At 33.3% G+C, this 21,693-nt stretch overlaps 1 protein-coding gene across 4 annotated transcripts in view; it reads right to left on the bottom strand.

Moving 5' to 3' along the window:
- The window catches only part of LOC139524597 (fibrocystin-L-like), a 68,999-nt gene that overhangs the window by 16,778 nt on the left and 30,528 nt on the right, over positions 1 to 21,693 (bottom strand). For all 4 annotated transcript variants that reach the window (XM_071319516.1, XM_071319517.1, XM_071319518.1 and 1 more), the window contains exons 25-47: positions 21,237 to 21,506; positions 20,715 to 20,839; positions 20,207 to 20,339; positions 19,289 to 19,496; positions 18,828 to 19,063; positions 18,305 to 18,484; positions 17,630 to 17,806; positions 16,882 to 17,183; positions 15,269 to 16,445; positions 14,758 to 14,907; positions 13,834 to 13,999; positions 13,149 to 13,308; positions 12,402 to 12,558; positions 10,879 to 10,958; positions 10,385 to 10,514; positions 9,513 to 9,669; positions 8,990 to 9,195; positions 7,022 to 8,252; positions 5,912 to 6,206; positions 4,733 to 4,904; positions 3,099 to 3,377; positions 1,225 to 1,488; positions 414 to 662 (exon numbers count right to left, since the gene is read on the bottom strand). In XM_071319516.1, the coding sequence (XP_071175617.1) occupies positions 414 to 662; positions 1,225 to 1,488; positions 3,099 to 3,377; positions 4,733 to 4,904; positions 5,912 to 6,206; positions 7,022 to 8,252; positions 8,990 to 9,195; positions 9,513 to 9,669; positions 10,385 to 10,514; positions 10,879 to 10,958; positions 12,402 to 12,558; positions 13,149 to 13,308; positions 13,834 to 13,999; positions 14,758 to 14,907; positions 15,269 to 16,445; positions 16,882 to 17,183; positions 17,630 to 17,806; positions 18,305 to 18,484; positions 18,828 to 19,063; positions 19,289 to 19,496; positions 20,207 to 20,339; positions 20,715 to 20,839; positions 21,237 to 21,506 (6,504 nt within the window). The remainder of the gene's footprint in view (positions 1 to 413; positions 663 to 1,224; positions 1,489 to 3,098; positions 3,378 to 4,732; positions 4,905 to 5,911; positions 6,207 to 7,021; positions 8,253 to 8,989; positions 9,196 to 9,512; positions 9,670 to 10,384; positions 10,515 to 10,878; positions 10,959 to 12,401; positions 12,559 to 13,148; positions 13,309 to 13,833; positions 14,000 to 14,757; positions 14,908 to 15,268; positions 16,446 to 16,881; positions 17,184 to 17,629; positions 17,807 to 18,304; positions 18,485 to 18,827; positions 19,064 to 19,288; positions 19,497 to 20,206; positions 20,340 to 20,714; positions 20,840 to 21,236; positions 21,507 to 21,693) is intronic.

Genomic DNA, 21,693 nt, shown 5'->3' with positions numbered 1-21,693 from the left:
TTATAGATACAATTCTACTCAATGACAATTACCATATAGCTAGTTATTTTTGCTGATATAAATTCTGCCAATTTAAAACGGCACATGCAAAGGTATTGAAAAAAGTTTTGAATCCGCCAAAATATTTTGTATACCTTAATCAATTATAATCGAAGAAATTTTACACACGCAAATATGACCCCCTATATGGTGTTTTAATAATATCTACAACAGCATTTAGAAATTAACTTCTACATGCACAACATTTTTTTTAATTTCTCATCATAAAAGCTATGAAGCGGTCATTGATACTTAACAAAAAGTAAAATAACCAAAAAATACCTAACTCCATACAAAATTCAAAACGAAAGTCTTCAATAAAATGGTAGAATCAAAAGCTGAAACATCAAAATGTATAGTACTCTTAGACTTACCTATATGTTTATATGCCAAATTAGAAGTAAGTGTGATTGTCTTCTGATCACCAGCTATTGACTGAATAGTATGTTTCTCTGCTTCATTGACTTCATAGCCTGTTGCTGTAATAACAATATCATCCCCAGCAGACCAAGTTACTGTCTCAGAAAGGACTATTTGGTTAGATCCAGCTGATGCAGTTTGCTGAAGTCTGGTCCAGGTTTTACCCACATCTTTACCATGCAGATCCAGGCCTCCAAATACAGCTGAAATTAACAAACAATATTCTAATATTACACTGAATTATTTTGAGGTTTAGCAGACCAACTTCATTTTTCCATACCATTAATTTTTAAAAATTCTTTAATCACTGTAAATGAATTTATCGCTATTTTGTGCATTTTTCCTTCGATCTTTTTTTGTGATAATTTTTCATATCATGCTACTCGCTTGAGATGGAAAATTAACGCTAGAAACTAAGCAGGCATGTGGTGTTGCTAACGAAATTGACATGAAATTGACAAGGTCTTCATAGGTAAAATAGCAATAAACAGATTATCATTGGTCATCTCAACGCGATTGCCTTTCTCGCTTTTGCCGTCCCAGCTCAAGCGAGAAAACGATAATCTATAATTATCATATACTTTCTGTATGTTCTTACCATATAAAATTCAGAAAAGAAAAATATTGAACCACATAAAAAAGATTTTGTATATTAACAATACTTGCATTGAATAAAGACAACAATATCTACATAATGGTAACTGTAATATAGATTTTTTTTCTTCACAAATTGACAAAAAAGGTATGAAAAAATCAACAACTCACCCATGGCTTTAGAACCAATATTTGGTCCTTCTGTCTTTGGCCAAACTGGTGTGGAATGATCTCCCCTTAATATAATTGTGGCTAATCCCTCAAAAGGAGAGCTCTCTTGACATCCTATGATCAGTCTACCTCCTTGTATGTACAGGTACATTACATCAATGGTAAACTCTCTATCTTTAGTTGGTCCATGGCTCAATTCCAACACACCTTCTAACACTAATGAATCCAATTGAGGAATAGCCGTATCACCAACAACCCATGTATCTATTAATTAGAAAATTTGGTTATAAAATGAGGATAGATGACAGTGCTCTAGCTAGAAATCAAAAGGGGCAGGGTGCCAGTGGAGGGCAGGGCACTTTTTATGATAAGAAAAGGCACTGCTCATTTTTTTGTCTACGTTTCTGTGTGTATCACGAGTTAACGAATCTCTTTTTTTTTTTTTACTGTATATGTTTTGTTTTTTTTCAAATAAAGATGCTTTTCAACTATAGTCTTTATTTCATTGTTTGTGTAGTTATGAATGGTATAGTACATCTTCATCAACATATTATGCTTTTACAGTTTAACTTCACTCTACCCAATATCAATGAAAATGTGTTTTTTTTTTTTTTTTTTTATCTATATAGGAATTATAGCATATAAAACATCATTGTAACTAAAATTGAGAGCATTACTAATTTAACAATGTTTAGAACATGGATTGCTAAAAGTATAATTATCAAGTAGAAATTGCAATATATATTTTTTAATATGTTCAAATACAGTTAAAATCTAAAAGGTAACATTATTATGTTATTATATATTCAATTGGTAATTTATTCCTTTTTTTTATACTAGATAATATTTTTAGAGCACAAATTTGTAATAAGCTAAAACAGGGGAAGTAACTCCAAAATCAATTTCCACCACGTTTGGGTTAATTAAAAACTGTGCTTGTCGCTAACAAGTTGAGATGGAAGGCATTTCTGTAAAGGCATAGTTTTATTTTGATGACTTAAATTCAATTCTAAAGTCATGAAAGTCTTCATTTATACGCTCTTCCATTGTGATTTGGAGATCGAAAATGCCGACCCAAGCTAAACACACTCGCTGACACATTCATCAAAAGAATGACAAAAAGATACATTGTCCTAATTAAATTACCTAGTTATTAACACCTTTGAAGTCTTTATCATTGTAATTGATTGTAATGACATGATTAACCTGGGGGCAATCACACAGGTGTCATATAAGTAATTAACTTGGAGATCAGAAATCGATGAAACAAAATTTTACCAAAACGGCACAAGAAAAATTTGGAAAAAGACGTCGGGGCAGAAGGGCGCTGATGAAGGCACCCAGGGCGCGGCTGAGGGCACCCAGGGCGCGGCGCCCTTCTATTTCGGGCTAGCAAGACCACTGGATGATGATCATTGCCAACCAAATCATCTGTTTGATAGAAACTATAGTTATAAACTGAGGAATAAAAATATCACCGACAACCCATGTATCTAATAATTAGGTTATAAACTGAGGAATAGCTGTGTTACAGACAATCCATATGTATCTGTTAAATAGAAGCTTTGGTTATAAAATGAGAATAGATCTATCACCACCAACCAATGTATCTGTAAATTATGAAATTTGGTACTAATCCATATATCTGTTTAATAGATACTATGAAATGGCTGCAATTCAAGATCTAACATTTTGAGCCAGACTTTTGGTCCAAATGATTTTCAGTCTTAATTTGAAAAAAAAATCTTACTCCCTGTATAGATCTCCTGATTTATACTGGACTGAAAAATTTACATAATTAATGTCTCCATAGGAATTTGAATATGAAAACATAAACCAGAAAAATTTATGTCAATTACATTAGTATGGTTTACCTTTTTTGATTTTCAATTTCATATCTCCAGCCTTTGGTAGTCCATGAGTACCGCTACCAACATTACTGACATATCCATCAGCATCCACATCCCATATGGCGGTGTCGGACCATACTTGGGCATCTGACGGTCTTGTACATGTCGGTGGAATGGTATCAGGATCTGGTGGAGCAATACAGTCTTTAAAGTAACATTTGAATGAGTCTACATTCATTGGTCTGTCTACTGAGTTGACCGATGGGCTTGGTGATGATCTTTTTCTTTGTAATTTTCCAGCAACTAAAATAATAAAATGTAAGAATATTGCAAATGAATTGAAAAAGAAATTCAAATATAGTAACATCAATGGATTTTACCATCCAAATAATGGGCTTGGAGAACATCTTACTTAATAAAAAATGTTGGAAGCCTGAAATCTTAAATCAAAATAAGTAATAGGACTGTTGATATACAATAGATATATACTGTAAATTCAGAAATTATTGCATGCATTTATTGTTGCGATTTTGTCAAATTATACTCAAATTGATTTTAATTTTTACGATTTTGAAAAACATTCTGTTTAGTTCATATAAAATATTTCAAAATGCGAGTTTAAATTATTGCGTTTACAACTCTGTCGCATTTATCCCAATAATAAAAACCTCACAATAATTTCTGAATTTTCAGTACATCATTAAATAGTGAATTTGAACAAAACAAATGTCAATCTTGAATATCTGCCAATATAAGTCTCTATTTGATAAGCCAGAGGAGCAAGAAGGGGCTTTATTCATCTTCATACTACTAAAACAACTAATTTTCACGATTTTATGCGAGTAGAAAAATAACACAAATATAAATCTTCGAGGATATATAAAACTTGGGATCTTTCCTTATTAAACTATATCAAGTAAATTTGAAGATCATGAAATTGAATCATCGTGAAATGGGATGAAAAGGAAATTTAACGGAAAATAAAGTTTATCTTACCTCCTATACATTTCCAGGAATACGATTGGTTAAAAGCGTCCGCGTGCAAACCGTGTATATTTGATATTAGGTTAGTAGGGAGGCGGGGCTTATCTCATACACGGTTAGTAGTGGAGTTACGTCCCTTTATATTCCTTATAAGGTAAGAAGGGGGCGGGTCTTATTTCATACACGGTTAGTAGTGGTGTTATGTCCCTTTATAAAAAACAAAACGGTACTGAGAAAAAATCTTAAAAGTTTCAACAGACGAAGAAATTGATGATTAAGATTGAAATAAGTTCACAAAACACCTTTAAACCTTACAAGTCGTTATTGTTGGCATCTGTTTTTGTAGGATCAATGGAAGTATTTTCTTAGTGCTAACAGTATTGAAGACTTGCTCATTTTGAGAATCACTAGTCTTAATTTCACACGTTAAGATAGTCGGTAAGATAAATTCGTTACATAGTGTGCTAGTGACGTAATACGGTATATATGGGGTCAGTAAATTCCATATGGGGATTCGAGCTTCGCTCTCACCCCATATGGAATTTACTGACCCCATATATACCCTATTAGGTCACTAGCACACTATGTAACTAATAATCCATGAAAATAAGTTGGTTTACAGTATCAAATACTCATCAACATATTATCATCATACATCTAAAATGAATACTTACCCATAAAGCAAAAATGGTTGGTTGTATTGTCAAAATACCAATCTCCATGCTTATTCCTACTTAAATCTAATGCTGATGTTGACATATTTTGTCCAGCAGCAGAACCTTGCCAATAAAATTTGTCTGGTTTTTGGTCTAATAAGTGACAAACTTCTACATAATCACTGGCATCCTGAAAAAAAAACACCATTTAAACAATGAAAATTTCTTCCTAAATTCTGTATAAATCAAATCTAGTTTTTATATGTTTTTTTATTTTCCTGTCAATATTAATGTTATCATTACACAACATTACTTTTGCATATAACTTTATACAGCTTGCCTTCACTAAATCAAGTATAATTGTTATTCAAATTAAATCCAAATACTGTGGATTCATTATTATTCGTTGGATATCAATTTTCATGGGTTTCGTTGGTACAGGTGAATTAAGAATTCAAATGTTCAATGAAAAACAAAATTTCTGTAGGCTTTGTATGCAGAGATTTGCAAAACATGAAATCAAATATCCACGAAAATGCACATTATCCTCAATCCAGGAAAATTGATACCCACGAAACTAAATGAATGAATCCACAGTACTAGATTTATCCCCCGTCACTATTATCCAGTACATGATTTATCTACCGTCACTATTATCCAGTACATGATTTATCTCCCGTCACTATTATCCAGTAGACGTTAAACCTTGAGTCTGACCCAGAAATATACATAGGTTTTTATAAGGATGTTCTTAGGTAAAAAAAAAAATCAAGGTTTAAAATTGATACTAAAAGACGGAAGAGCATTATATAATTACTTAAGGAACAAAATAAGCTAAAAATATTGATATGTTATGTAGCTCCTTTTTAAGATTGTTTTTTTTTTTAAATGGCTGAAAAGAGATGATTCAGATTTTATCCTTATATTTGTATTATTTGGGTCTAATTTTTAAAGAAAAGAATCTGTGAAAAATTTTGGAAAGTGAACTTTTATGAGCTTTTTAAGTCTTATGTGAAAATAAAAATTGTGTTATGGAGCAAAATATTTTACCCTGTATCGTAAACCTAACCTAAGTACATTCTTAAGTACCATAAAAGAAGGCCCTATATTACTGCTGTGATGAAATTATTCAAGTCATGAATTTAAAGACCCACAACTAATATTAAAGTTAGAAAACAAAAATAAGAATTAACTTACATTAAATTCATAGAAAACTCCTGTATAACTGATGTTGGTAACATGGGCAGCATTTTCAAATGCAACTTTATGAGTTTCACCTCCAATGAGAAGGAAGACCCATCCATCTTTGTGAGTTATACGCTTGTCCACATAGTATCCTCTCTGTGTACCATACTGGTTTGTGATCATCACATCTTTACCCTCTAATGATGCTGGGGAAATACCATTGAAAGACATCCTATGGAATTTAACTCCTGGGGGACAACTACTGGCAGGTAAAGCCATCGTAAATCCATTGGATATAGATGAACAACTGAAATGGAATTTACACTTGTCTTCAGTTCTTCCAATATGCATTCTTGCAAAGACAAAACTCTTAACTTAACTTATTCAGTCATTTTTTATAATTTCTACAGTAATGTCATGGCCCTTCCCTTATCAGTTTTCCCTATATCAAATTTCTATCAATTAAATGATTTGAACTTCTCAATTTGCTTGTTAATTGCCTTTGCTGTGTAGTTACTGTCTCTTCATTATTGTTATCAAGAATAAATACCAACTAATTATGTATTTCATTGTTAAAGGGCAATAACTGCTATAAGAATAGACTGACACTTTGGAGAATATTTTTTTTCCATCAGAACTTAACTGAGTGTTTTACAGGTAAAGAAAACTAACAAATAAAAGAACTATTTTTCCAAAATGTAAAGGAAGTGCCAATTCTTCAATGTATATATATTAAAAAGACGAAATAATTCAAAGACTACTTGTTATAAATGGTATGACCTTCATTTGTGCGAATATATAAAAAGTTTTAATTTTATCATAGGAGTTACGAATTGTCCTAATTAAAATATGTCCTGTACAAAGAAACCATCATCTATTGTTAAACTGTAAATTCAGAAATTATTGCCTGTTTTTAAAAATGATAATAATGCAACTGGGTGAGTATTGCAAATATAAGAAATCGCATCTGTATGCAGATAATCGCGAAAAATCAATTTTGCAATTTTGTCCATTTTTAAATATATCTCAATAAAAATGCATGCAATAATTTCCGAATTTACGGTACTACAAGATATTTTTTCGACCAGCTATTTCCTGGCATTGAATTATCACACCCCTTACCTTGATGGCAAATGTGTCATGGTTGGTACAATAGAACTGCCTGCTGCCTGTCCAGAGAATGTCCCGTCCAAATCAACCATCACTCCTTCATGTAGCCAATCAAATCGTACTCTGTGACTACTGGAAGCAGCGTCATATGCTATATTTTTGAAATGATATGTAAAACCTCCACAGTACAAAGAACATGTTCCATCAATTTTAGTATAGGTAAAGGCTTGGCATGAATTTTGATCAAAATTATAAAATGACACACCAGAAACGATCAATCCATTTCCATAAGGCAGAACAATTCCTCCAACTGTACAACCTGTGCCTGACCAATCAGGCTGTTTATCAAGATACTGGCTTCTACCAACAATGACTGAATCTTTGATAGCATGACCATTAGTCTCATCAAACTGGGGGGTTTCAACTAATGTCTTGCCTTCATAACCAGCTTTCTCGTTATGTACTGATACAAAACCAACCATCTGAGCAGCGCCAATATTAACAAACTCTGCACCTTTTTCACAGTTCCAAACAGTAAGAGTATTAAAGACTGCCACTGTCATTGCTGAAGATGATGAGCATGAGCCATCCACCCTTGGGAAATAATCATGGAAAATCCATATTCCAAACCATCCTTGAGAATGAACTGTGTTATTTTGGAAAACACCAATTGGCACATGTTTGGGACAGACGTTGGGATCAAATGAAGGTCCATCAGGGTGGTCATGCATTCTATACCAGAAACCAAAATGTGTTCCTCCAGCGGCAGTATTGTGTTGAACTGTATTGTTAGGATTGGTTACCCAGTAGGCAGCGGGAGTGATGTCATCGTTTAAAAGACTTGTACTTGCAATGACCTTCACTGCAAGGTTATACTGGAATGTGTTACCTGTCTCAACACCATCTTCTAAGAAAAATGCTCCACCCATGATGTTATAAATCACAGTGCGCTCTACGACCAGACCGTGTGTGCCGTGCACATTTACAGCACGATTAAACGTGTCATGTATACCACAGCCGCTGACGTATGATTTTGTTGTTATGCCAAGAAGATGGAAGTGAATTGGATAACGTCCAAGTCTGAAAGCTTGACCAGCATGGGAGACTTCAATGTGAGATATTCTAGCTACAGCCAAATCTTTATTTTTTTCCGCTGGATTGATCATTATATGGCCACCAAACTGGTCAGTTCCTTGCTCATCTCCCATTCTCCCCTGGAAACAGGTCTGTGTTGCAAATTCACCTAAAGACAAAAAAAAGTATAAAAATATACAGAGGAGATATATACTGTATGCAAAACCCATTTCAACTTTAAAGTACATACACAAATTTACTAGTTGTTAAAAGGGTTGAGAATAATGTTCTATATTTTAATGCAAATGGAGGAATGAAGCAGTCAAACATGAACTTAAACATGACTCTTATTTCATTACAAGAATCAAAACAATTACAATTATACCTTTACAAAGATTCTGAATATGATAAATTCATTTTATATTATATATATATTGTTTTAATAACTCCATGTACAAATCAGTTATAAGTAAACCACCCAAAAAAATTGTCATCCACAAATAAAAAACTCTTTAATTTATTCAGATCAGGGGCAGATGCAGGGGTTTCTGTAGAAGCAAAGGATTTCCCTTTTGGCAGAATATTGTTATTTTAGTATAGATGAACTGTTGCTTTTACTTCCTCTCTAACACTTCTGAATCAAATGTTGTAAAAGAGGGGCTAAAGATACCAGAGGGACAGCCAAACTCAAAGATCGGGAAAAAAACCTGACAATGCCATGGCCAAAAAAGAAAAAGACAAATAGACATATAATAGTATGCAAGACATAACATAGAAAACTAAAGACTAAGCAACAGGAACCCCAAAAAGATCTTGGGTGATCTCAGGTGCTCTGGATATTTAAGCAGATCCTGCTCCACATGTGGCACCCGTCATGTTGCTCATATTATCAGAATTATATCTTACCTGTGTTGAATCCATCTGGGCATGCTTCAATATCAACCTCAAACTGGACATCACTTGACCCTTGAAATTTAACATTATGTGACAGAAGACCCACTTCACCACGTAGTTCTACAGTAGTACTACCAAACGTTTCACTTTCGGCCACATGTTTGTGGGCTAGGGCTGAATCTAAGGTCAAGGTTTGTCCAGAAATAGCAGTAATGGTTCTATAATAGAAATAAAAACATTGGTTTTCAGTTATTTCAATTATGGAAATTATGTAACTATCCACCAAAGACCTAATGAAGTAGACACAACTATAGGTCACTGTATGGTGATCAACATTGTTAAAATATTCATGCATAAAAAAAAAACCAATGTTTTGAATTTGAATATGAAAATATTCTTTTTAATTTTTACTATACTTTAAATTAAACAGTGATTTCAATGTGTAAATAGCCGTTGGTTAATTATTTTAGCAAGAATTTAAACATGTAATGTCATTGGTGTAAATATGTAAATAAATAAAATAACTATATCTTACTTTGTTTCAGATTGACTCTGTGAATGTCTGTGTCCAGTTGTTGGTAAGACAATTTGACTTCCTACGGGCCAGTTAACAGCTGCCATTATGGTTATTGTTGTGTCTCCAGCATTGGCTGTCTGAGCAAGATGTGTCCAAGTAACTGGTGTTGGTATACCTGAAAGAAAACAAGTGAATCTGAGATATCTGCTCACTAAATGATACCCTCACCCTAACTGTCCAAGTAACAGGTGTTGGAATACCTAAGAAAAAACAAGTGAATTTGAGAGTGACTGCTCACTAATGATACCCCTGCCACTTAAAGTATCGATGAAAGTATAATGTAAACAGGAACTTGTTGAGTGATGAATATCAAAACGCATCACACGGTAAAAGTGACTCATATAAACCCTGAAATCCTTGAATGTAGTTCCTGAGAAAGATGCAAAGAAAAATATTCTTTGGGTGAACTGACCCACTGACTGACAGACGGACTGACTGACAGATGGACAGACAGAGGTTAATCAGTATATGCTTACTATTATAAAGCCGGGGGAAGAAAAACAAAAACTCAGAATAAAAAATAATGCCTTAAAAAATGTGCGAACCATTTTGTAGTGTTTTTTGCTCTTTGGTTGGGTTGTCTCTGACACATTCCCCATTTCCATTTTACTTTTTGCTGCATAAGAATTCAGACACTTGACCTGAGAATTTCTAACACATGAACTATTGATGTCCTATAACAATGATTTTCCTTTGTGACGTCAAAGTATGGTGGACAAATAGTGATATGGTGTATTATAACTTTATAAATTATATAATGTTGAAAAAAAAAAAAAATCCAAAACAAAAAATACTATTGGTTTAAGTCACCATATAAATTTTGAACTCACCATGAAGATCCAGTGTTCCCTCTCTAACTGCCAGAACTTTGCTTCCATATATAGGAAGTTCCTGACTCCTAAAAGCTCCATGAAGTCTAATTATAGCATTACTCTGGAAGGGTTTATCTTCTGTTCCAACCTGAAAGTTTTAATGTGATTTTTTTAATCTAAAATAGCAAAACACCATCAGAAATAAGATAGAAAGATAGATATCTTCAAGACCAAAAGTTCATTTGTTAATGTTTTTTTTCATATTGACAAAATTAACCAAAATTGTTCCTTCTTTTGACATTTGGCATTTGACAACTGCATCAATCTACAAGTTCATCAAAGAATTTGATATATCCAATCTTTCATCTTTTACATTGACAGGAAAAAAGGATATGAACACTGGCATTCTGTGGAGAGTTTTCTCATTGGCAATCATACCACATCTTCTTTTTATATATATATGCAATATGTTCTAAATTACTGTATTTCCCAGTGTATAAATGTTTACTGACCTGGAGAGCTCCACCATTGGTGATTAATATATATTCTGAATTCAATTCAATGTCTTGTTCATCAAATATCAATTTTCCTCCTGTAATTTAAATATTGCATGTTATTATACAAATAATAGTAATGGTGTATATACAGTATATGTACATTAGCTGAAAATATCAACTTTATTACAAACCCAATGATTTGGTAGTCAGATTTGATTGGCTTACATTTTGCATATTTTTTTTTATCTGACAACATAAAGTTCTTTATTAAAACAAACTGTGTCTGTTATATAAAGCAGATAATGAAAAAAAAATCATGCCTACCTCAAAAATAACTTTTTCGTCTGTATTTATAGCATACAGAGAGCCAAAAATATCTTTTCTTAAAAATACAAATAAGAACCTCACAATTTATAGTTCTCAAAAGTTAAAATTCCTATTTCTAAAAATCATAGAGTTAATGGAAGGAGAAAAGAATCTTGAAATATTTAAATTTCTTTTCTTTTTCTATGTTTAATATCAGAACAAACATATAAAATATTTTGCTTGTTAGATAAAATATTAATTGGTTAAAAGATCATTTGTCACAGATCAAAGTTGCCAGTACTAACCTTGTAACAATAGTGTCTTTAATTTAGGTGTGGTTTGATCCAGTAAAAAGATCATTTGTCACAGATCAAAGTTCCCAGTACTAACCTTGTAACAATAGCGTCTTTAATTTAGGTGTGGTTTGATCCAGTACTAACCTTGTAACAAAAGTGTCTTTAATTTAGGTGTGGTTTGATCCAGTAAAAAGATCATTGGTCACAGATCAAAGTTGCCAGTACTAACCTTGTAACAATAGTGTCTTTAATTTAGGTGTGGTTTGATCCAGTAAAAAGATCATTTGTCACAGATCAAAGTTGCCAGTACTAACCTTGTAACAATAGTGTCTTTAATTTAGGTGTGGTTTGATCCAGTAAAAAGATCATTTGTCACAGATTAAAGTACTAACCTTGTAACAATAGTGTCTTTAATTTAGGTGTGGTTTGATCCAGTAAAAAGATCATTTGTCACAGATTAAAGTACTAACCTTGTAACAATAGTGTCTTTAATTTAGGTGTGGTTTGATCCAGTAAAAAGATCATTTGTCACAGATTAAAGTACTAACCTTGTAACAATAGTGTCTTTAATTTAGGTGTGGTTTGATCCAGTAAAAAGATCATTTGTCACAGATTAAAGTACTAACCTTGTAACAATAGTGTCTTTAATTTAGGTGTGGTTTGATCCAGTAAAAAGATCATTTGTCACAGATCAAAGTTCCTAGTACTAACCTTGTAACAATAGTGTCTTTAATTTAGGTGTGGTTTGATCCAGTAAAAAGATCATTTGTCACAGATCAAAGTTCCTAGTACTAACCTTGTAACAATAGTGTCTTTAATTTAGGTGTGGTTTGATCCAGTAAAAAGATCATTTGTCACAGATCAAAGTTGCCAGTACTAACCTTGTAACAATAGTGTCTTTAATTTAGGTCACAGATCAAAGTTGCCAGTACTAACCTTGTAACAATAGTGTCTTTAATTTAGGTGTGGTTTGATCCAGTAAAATTGTCATTCCAGCTGGAATAACAACTATTTCTCCTTCTCCAGGAGGAGTCTTTCCACCCCAGGAGTTTGTAGATGACCATGCCCAAACATAGCTAAAGGCTGCTTCAACCTATAAAATAATTTTACCTGTTACTCATGGATATGTAAAAATCACTGGTGTTTGAGTTTATAATTTGTCAACTTAAACTTTGTATTTGTCAAATAGAAAATATTGCTATTTTTGGATAATATGACTCATGAGATAAGATTAACTTTATATAACGGTATAACAATAATGTATAAACATGAGATAAGATTAACTTCATATAACGGTATAACAATAATGTATAAACTTGAATACATGACAGGAAATTACTGAAGAGTCATATCTAAAAAGTTTCAGATATATTTCAAGTTTGTAGAAAACCTTTTAAAACCGTGATCTTATTTTCAATGCAGCATCTGAACAAACACAAACAGATTTAGGGGTAGTGAGCTGGGAGTTATTTTTTGGCTCAGTGTTCACTGTGATTTTGAGATTAAGAACAGCAATAAAAGTGCTGTTTCTTTGTTTTTTGTATGTTTTGTGGCAGAGTCATATTGTGTATTTACTGATTTAGTATTATGGATGGATACCCCTTATCCTTTGTTTTTCTATTACCTTTCATGCAATTTCTTGTCCCTAACATAAACTTGAGCATGTTAATAAAATAAATATACCTGTCTTGCATTTCCTCCGCCATTGATCTGTAGTTCAACTTGAGCATCAGTAGATCCAGAATTTCTTGCCCCTGTTACACAGACAACCTTTGTATCTGCAACAGTTTGTACAACACAAGCAACTCCACCAATATTGACTGTTACATCTGATGTAGAACTTCTGAAATTCAATTTCAATTCATACTTAAATTTTCAATCAGATTCCAGTTTTCTCATATTTATAACCCTATCCAAACTACTAAAATAAGTTCTGACCTAGAGAGAAAAAAGTGTTCTTTGGCTTGTGATGTGAATATATTGTAAGAAGTTTTGCATTATAATACTGGAATTGGCTTCTAACAAAAACTTTCATTTATGATCAATCATAAGTCATGAACAATCAGTATTATGACTTATGATAAATCTTAGTCCTAAGTACTTTTGTGAAATTAACTCCTGACATTACCTACCAAAAGCTTCTGTTCTGGTAAGACTTGGTGGCCCCTGATGTTGTTCCAACATTAGGAGGTATAGATAAGTTAACCAATCAAAATCAACTTAATGTAATGGTAAAAGTCATAGTTGTCCCCCCCCCCCCCCCCCCCCCCCCCCCCCCCCACCCCACCCCCCCCCACCCCCGATAGCCACCATGCTCTATAAATAGTTAGTCATATATGTCTCATTTCAACAAGCCTATTCTACCTACCCAAAGCCAGTTCCTTCAATTGTAAGAGTTGTTCCCCCTGATGTTCCACCAATAGATGGAGACACTGAAGTAATGGATGGTGAGGCTGCTGAATCATACTGATAGGTTGATGTGGCTGCTTGTCCATTATCCATGACTTCTACAGCACAGCTTGCAGTTACAGTTCCTGAAATACAAAATCAATGTTATTGCTGTAGCTGCACAGGAGTGGATTTATCTTAAATAGTATAGATCATATAATACTTTAACTTGATCTTCTTTAGCACATAGATATTACTGTGAATATTTAAAACATTGTGACTTCCAAAATTCACAATTTCTGTTATTTTAAGTTTAACTTTTCTTATTGTCATCATTGTTCTAAGTTATACTATACTAATACAGGTATACAGATAACAAGATAAACATTTTTATTCTCGTGGTATCCTGCTTCTATCCCTTGTGAACTCTTGTGTCAAATAACTGGTTACATCACTGTTCAAAGTTGGGTACTCATTGAGGTTCTGCTTCTATTCTTCATTTACCTGTATAGAAACTTATTGGGGAGTAGAAGACAAACTTTGTCTTCATTTACCTGTATAGAAGCTTGTTGGGGAGTAGAAGACAAACTTTGTCTTCATTTACCTGTATAGAAACTTGTTGGGGAGTAGAAGACAAACTTTGTCTTCATTTACCTGTATAGAAGCTTGTTGGGGAGTAGAAGACAAACTTTGTCTTCATTTACCTGTATAGAAACTTGTTGGGGAGTAGAAGACAAACTTTGTCTTCATTTACCTGTATAGAAGCTTGTTGGGGAGTAGAAGACAAACTTTGTCTTCATTTACCTGTATAGAAGCTTGTTGGGGAGTAGAAGACAAACTTTGACTTCATTTACCTGTATAGAAGCTTGTTGGGGAGTAGAAGACAAACTTTGTTTTCCTTTACCTGTAGAAGCAGGAGTTAAACACACAAGATTGGTACTTGTACTAGCTGCTTTATCAACAGTACATTCCTGGCCACAGATAAGTACTTTAGAAGTTTGAGGATCAAATCCTAAACCAGCAATGGTAATTACTTGTCCTCCACCAAGACTTCCTGAAATTACATAAATTAGTTATAAGAATGCCACTACTTTTTCTTTTTCTTTTATTTGTATTATGAGAACAAAGAAAACAAACAATATTTTTAAGCAATAAGTAATTTCCAGCTGTAATTTAATTTCACTAAACTTAATTTTGGTCTCTTGTGGAGAGTTGTCTCATTGGCGATCATACCACATCTTCTTATTTTTATATTAAAAAAATCCTTAAAAATTGTAAGCTTTGTAATATCATATTGATTTGGCTAAAGCTTTAACAACTCAACATTCATCAGAATAATGTTCTGATTAGATTATTTTGCATTACACTATAGTGATTTGACTCCAAAAAGATTGTAATCGTAAACTATATTCTACCTGTTGTAGGGTTGACTGATGAAACTGACATAGCATATGTAAATTGAACAGATGAACCAGCTCTTCCCATTGGATTAACATTGACCATAACATCATATTGTCCTGGAGATTGAACTCCCAAGGTACACATAACAGATGTGCTGGTTGCAGAAGATACAGCACAAGTGGCTCCCCCTACTTTGACAACATTATTTCCGGTAACAGTGTCGAATTTAGTTCCTGTGATCGTGACAGTATCTCCAGATTGTCCTGATGATGGTGAGATGCTTGTGACAGATGGGGTCATGGCCGAACCATATGTAAAGGTCAATGTTTGTGTATAAGTCACACCATTGGATATCACAGTGACAGTTTTGGCGCCATCTGTGCCAGCAGGTGTTAAACATTCTATTGAAGTTAACATTACAGCTACAATTTCACATTGGTTTCCATCAATGATGACTTCGGTTTTATTTACAACGAAACCATTTCCTGAAACAACGACGACTGTTTTGCCTTCAGTACTGCCTGAAGATGGGGAAATGGATGTCAGGATAGGAGAACTTGTTACAACAACTGTTGTTGATGCTTTTCCTAAAGAAGCGACATTGACATTGACTGACTGGTCCCCTACTGGGGCTGATGGTACTGTACATGTTAAACTGGTATCAGTGGCTGCTGATACACTGCATACCTCTCCACCAATTGTAACACTGATAGCAGAGGTATCTGTTCCAAAGTTTGTACCGCTGACTGTCAATGTTGTTGATCCTGAGATAGTATCTGGGCTGACACCAGTGACGGTTGGTGTTTGGTCAGATTTGTACTGGTATGAACATAAGGATGAGCTAGTGGAAGAGCAGACAGCATCTGCTTTTTGTCCATCACTTGCAGTGACTGTGACCTTGGCATTCTTGAATCCTTCTCTGCCTGCTCTTGGTAGGGTACAGGTTATCGTAGAATAATCGACAGAGATGACGGGACAGTCATATGTTCCAATCATGACTGTTGTTTCTCCAGCAATAAACCCTCCACCAGATATTGTAACCACTTGACCACCTTCCACTGATCCAGACTCTGGTGACATGGAAGATACATGAGGCAGCAATAGGAATGATCTCTTAGCATCTGTTGGTAACTCTAGTAAAAATTGTCCACGATTGAATGATGACACGTCAAAATGTTCTACATTTCCAATCTAAAATGACAAAACAAATCATCACATGATATGGTTAAAACACTAAGAAGCTATCTTATATATTTCACTTAAATAAATATAGTTTATTTTCAATTCAAAACATAGATTCTAAACTTGCACTTGCCAAAACCTACAACAAAAGAATCATGTGAAATGAATTTAAGGATAAAATCACATTCATATTGCATCCAAATTTAAATTCATGCTGTAACTTTTATGCAATCTTCCTACAGTAAATAGATAAAAAAAAAAAAAAACAAGAGGAAAATAAATGAAAAATATAATTTTAATTTCATTCGAGATGAAATACCTCTATTAATATTGCATGCCAATGTATTGAAATTTTATTTCAAACTTGTAATTTTGTCTTTATGTTACCTGCATTTTCCCTTGTGGATCTACTGTACAAATACTTGTAATTTTGTGTCTATCTTACCTGCATTTTCCCTTGTGGATCTACTGTACAGGTAGCCTTTGAATCTGAAGCTGAGGATACAACACAGAGGTAGTCTCCCAATTTAATTTTGTTTTGACAGGACTGTGCACTGAAGCCTGTACCGACTAGATCAATGGTGTGTGCTGCTGATCTCTGGTTGTTAGATATAGATGACACTTTACCAGTCATACAGGACTGGTACATGAAGTTGAACTTATCAGCATCTCCCGACAAAGAACTACATGAAGATATAGCTGTAGTATCCCAAGGACAGGCTCCATTGTTTGATGGGGTTGTAGATCCTTTAAAAAGAGAATGCATTAAATATACTTCTGATTACAGAGGATGGCAAATTTAATGCTAAATTTCAAACTATTTGGGGAGGGCAGAATTTTTAAACCTGCAAATAAGATGAATATGTATTATACAAATAATTGTTTACCAATTTTCTCTGTATTAATTTTAAAAAAAAAGTTTGAATTAAACTTTTTTTAAAGATTATTTGGAAATTTCTGCCCTAGCTCCCAAATCAATCAGTATGAATGAACAGAAGACCATGAAATAATTGATTATCCAAAGAAATAGCATTTAAAATTTGGATTGTGATTTTTAATGTTGATGTGCAAGCCTTAAAAATATTCATATTTCTTTAAAGGTAAGGAGGCTTAAAAGAATCATTGGTAACCTCGTACAAAGACAATGAAGATGCTTCATCCAGAAAATCTTTTTCCAACTTAATCTAATATACCTTTATTTGTTGTATCATAAGTGGCCTCGTATCCATTTCCTTTCAGCATTAGGTTCTGTACAGAATCAACCCTGTCAGTAACTTCAACCTGCCCATGTAGACTTATAGATATACCATCAGCTAAACCACTCCAGTAGGTAAAGGACGTTGGTCTGTACGTATGGTATTTGTAAGATCCTGTAATTAGATGTCAACAAATTATATAAAACATATAGACTGAACAACTGTAGAATAAATCCAAAAGTAGAAGGTAAACAATATTTATCTTAGAAATAAATAGATAATGATCATATATTGCATTTAGGAAAGAAACAATTTTTCCAACCAGGTGTACATCATAGTTAACAGTTTTATAGCTAATACTTCTTTTCAAAAATTCTGAGACAACTTTCTGACAAAACTTCCATGAGATTTGGGTACTTAAAGGTTATATTTATGAAAAGTTTGGAAAATTATCTACTACTGTAAACTCAGAAATTATTGCAATATTTCTATTATTGCAAAAAATGCATTTTAGAATTCTTTTATATGAATCAAAAAGAATTTTCAGAGTATTGCAAAAATCAAAATCGCATTTTAGTCCAAAAGACAAAAAAGCAATCATAAATGCACGCAACAATTTCTGAATTTACAGTAGTAAGAAGAATAACATTATAACCAATAATAATTTCCTACCTGAAGCTGTAGCATCTCCAGAGGAGAATCCTCCAGTTTTGTCTGCTGTGGCAGTTATATTATCTGATTGGTATACACCTAACATGTATCCATTAGTACTCAGTGACCACTGCCAGTTAATGGTATCTCCTTCCTCTACTGTCAAGGTCAGGGGATCCCAAGCAAAACCAGCACCATAAGCTGGAAGTAAATAATATTAAACAGTCAGTAAATTGTAGCGAATTGGGAGCCTTAATTTTATGAGAAAAATATTGGTTACTAGAAGAATATTTTGAATCCATTTTTTTCTCTATGTATTTTTATATATACTTTATTCATTATCAATTTACCCTGTAATAATTATAATCACAATTAACACTTTTCTGTAATTAAAAGTTGTTTAGCCAAATTTCTAGATTTTTTTAAAGCAAAAAATAATTTTTCTATATGATGAATCTTAGAAATTATATCTATATCATAGACCTTTTCTATGACTTTAATACTTTTAAAAACAAGGCATTACTAGAACATGAACATAACTTACTTGAATGTGATCCTTGATTGGTAACCACATGAGTTTTAGCTGTAGATGATGTTAGACAAGTAAGTTCAGTATCGGCTATATCTTGTATTTGACATTTATAATCTCCGAAAGAAATATCAACCAATGAGGCGTTGGTACCGAATCCTTTTCCAAACACAGTTACAAGACTTCCACCATACAGGGAACCTTGTGTGGGGTAGATATCTGTCACAGTCAACTGATAGGTTACTGTTCCACTAATAAAGAAATAAACAATACATGTTTACTTGCGTTGTTAGAAGGTATACTTCCATTTGTATCTACTTATTTTGCTATAAGTTTTTTTATATTTGGAGTTTCAAACATTAATGTTGGTCCTTGAATTCAATTTGTTGTGCCCTGATCTTTTTTATAATTATACTTTAGTTTTTTGTTAATGTGAAACCAGTTTGATATTAAAGATGTATTTTCAAAATACTAACACAACATTTGCTGCAACTGCGGCATATCCATCAGCTCCAATACTAAAATCAATACTGTATGTTCCTGGTGCATTGGCTGGTAGAGTGACAATCACACTGGAAGCGCTGTATGAAGTAATTGTAGTGGCCTTTCCATTGATTTTAATAGCATCTGCACTAGAGGCTGCTCCACCAAAGCCACTTCCACTAATAGTTATTGATTGGCCACCTAAATTATAAATAAATTATAAATGAAAGATTAAACATTTGTGGTGTGCAATATGTATTGTCATCAAATCTTAAAAAGAAATAATGCTTCAATGAAGCATCAGAATGTATAGTCTAACACATTCTAATTTCGCACAATTGTTCAGAGACCAAAATCATACAAACTTTAAAATATGTGATGTGTTTCAATGTGTTTCATTAAAAGGGCAGAGTATCAACAGATATTAGTAGTTGGAGAATTAGTCATAATGTTTTAGTCATTTTCAGTTGATGCATATCTTAAACTCAACGTCCCTATTTCGACCTAAATATAAGAATTTTACAGGGTAATATGCATTCCAAATTTTATGATAAATGGAATGACTTTTCCTTTCCTATTAGTAATTTTCCTTTCCTTGGTTGTCGTATTCAAGGATCAGTATCATTTGTAATTTGTTATTGTTATTTTATAATTATTTGTTTTGTTCCTGTACATGATTAAAGTGTTCTCTTTATATATGAAGGTTTTATCAATTTACTGATTGAGACTAAAAAGTGGGATGGATTTTTCTGTTAAATTTATTCACACTATTTATAGATGATTTATAGCTTGACATAATATGTAGACAAATGTTTATTGTTGAAGACTGTATGTTGCCCTCTATATATTTCTTGGTTATTTTTGTTGTTGGGTTGCTGTCTTTTTATCAAACAAACAAACAAAAATCTTACCAAACACAGATGCCTCATTTGAGCTAATTGCTGAAATTGTTGCAGTCTTGGAAGCATCATATGTGAATTGTGTCGGTGAAGTCAGTGTGTTCCCATATTGTACACCAGTTACAGCAACACTAGCTGCTGAGGACTACAATGAGAATAACATTTACAATAACATTAATAAATAGGCAATCTTCTGGATCTGACCGATAGACCATAACAGATTTTTATTGTAAATATGCAGGCTGATTAATTGTATTTAAAACTGTTCTTACACCTTTATCATATTTTACTATTTCCTAAAAGGTTCTCTTTAAAATTTAGATTTGCAACAAAAGTATCTAAGCAAACAAATATTGATATGAAGCTTGCTTTTCCATGTGAGCAGTATTCCATGTTGAAGGCATTCAATTGTTTACTTTTCAAAAATTGTGACATGGATGCAGAGTTGTCTCACTGGCTCCCATACCACATCTTCTTATATCTTCAAAAGAAGACCTATCTACATTTTTAATGAACTTACCCCCTTGGGTGTAAGACATACAACTTTTCCAGGTTCACTGCTCTGTACCACAGCTGACACTCCATCAAACTGTACGTCCACGTCTGGTGCAAAACCTGACCCAGTCACAGTTACAATAGTTCCTCCTGAAAAACATTTAACATTACGGTCAGACCCCTTCAGTTAATAATTCTAATATTTTGTAATTCAACAGTTTTTTCATTTGTATAACTATAGAATGGTATAAGTGAGGCAACCCAATTTCAAGCTTGGTCTGTGTCTTGGGGCAATAAGCTAAAAATAAAAGTTGTAAGCATTTGTATAAGTTTCATACCATTTGGTTGAAGCAAACTAAAGTAAGAGAACAGAAACTTATTTTGGGACATAAGGATAGTGACTGTACGGATGCACAGATTTACAGACCAGGATAACACTTTATGGCATAAAAATAGCGTTGACAACCATATTGCCTGAGATTTAATCCAATTTCTTAAAATCATATTTGTTTGTACAAAATTATGGACAATAATTCAAATATAATACCTGCAAGACTTCCTGATGTTTGTCCACTAACTCCAGTAATTTCTGCTGTGTATGTAAACTGTATTGACCCTGAAGCTTGACCCTTTCCTGCAACTTTTACGAGTATAGGAAACTGACCCATTGGTCCATTACCAACATTACATTTCAAGTAGGTTGATGCTGCTGCTGTAACTGTACATTCTACACCACCGATGGTCACTGTGTTGTCGGCCTGAGTTAAACTAAAGCCAGTACCATCAATAGTCAATTCTGTTCCCAAAGCTTGTGTTCCTTAAAAACAATTAATAAGACTTAACTATAGACAATTGTCAATTCTGTTCCCAAAGCTTGTGTTCCTTAAAAACAATAAATAAGACTTTACTATAGACAATAGTCAATTCTGTTCCAAAAGCTTGTGTACCTTATAATTAGTAACAAGAAAAACACTTTACTAAACAATACTTTCCAAAATATTATA

Source organism: Mytilus edulis, chromosome 5 (genome assembly GCF_963676685.1).
Source record: "Mytilus edulis chromosome 5, xbMytEdul2.2, whole genome shotgun sequence".
In the NCBI taxonomy this organism is placed as follows: domain Eukaryota; kingdom Metazoa; phylum Mollusca; class Bivalvia; order Mytilida; family Mytilidae; genus Mytilus; species Mytilus edulis.
The sequence above is the reverse complement of the archived record's forward strand: the minus strand, read 5'-3'. Positions and strand labels throughout refer to the sequence as shown.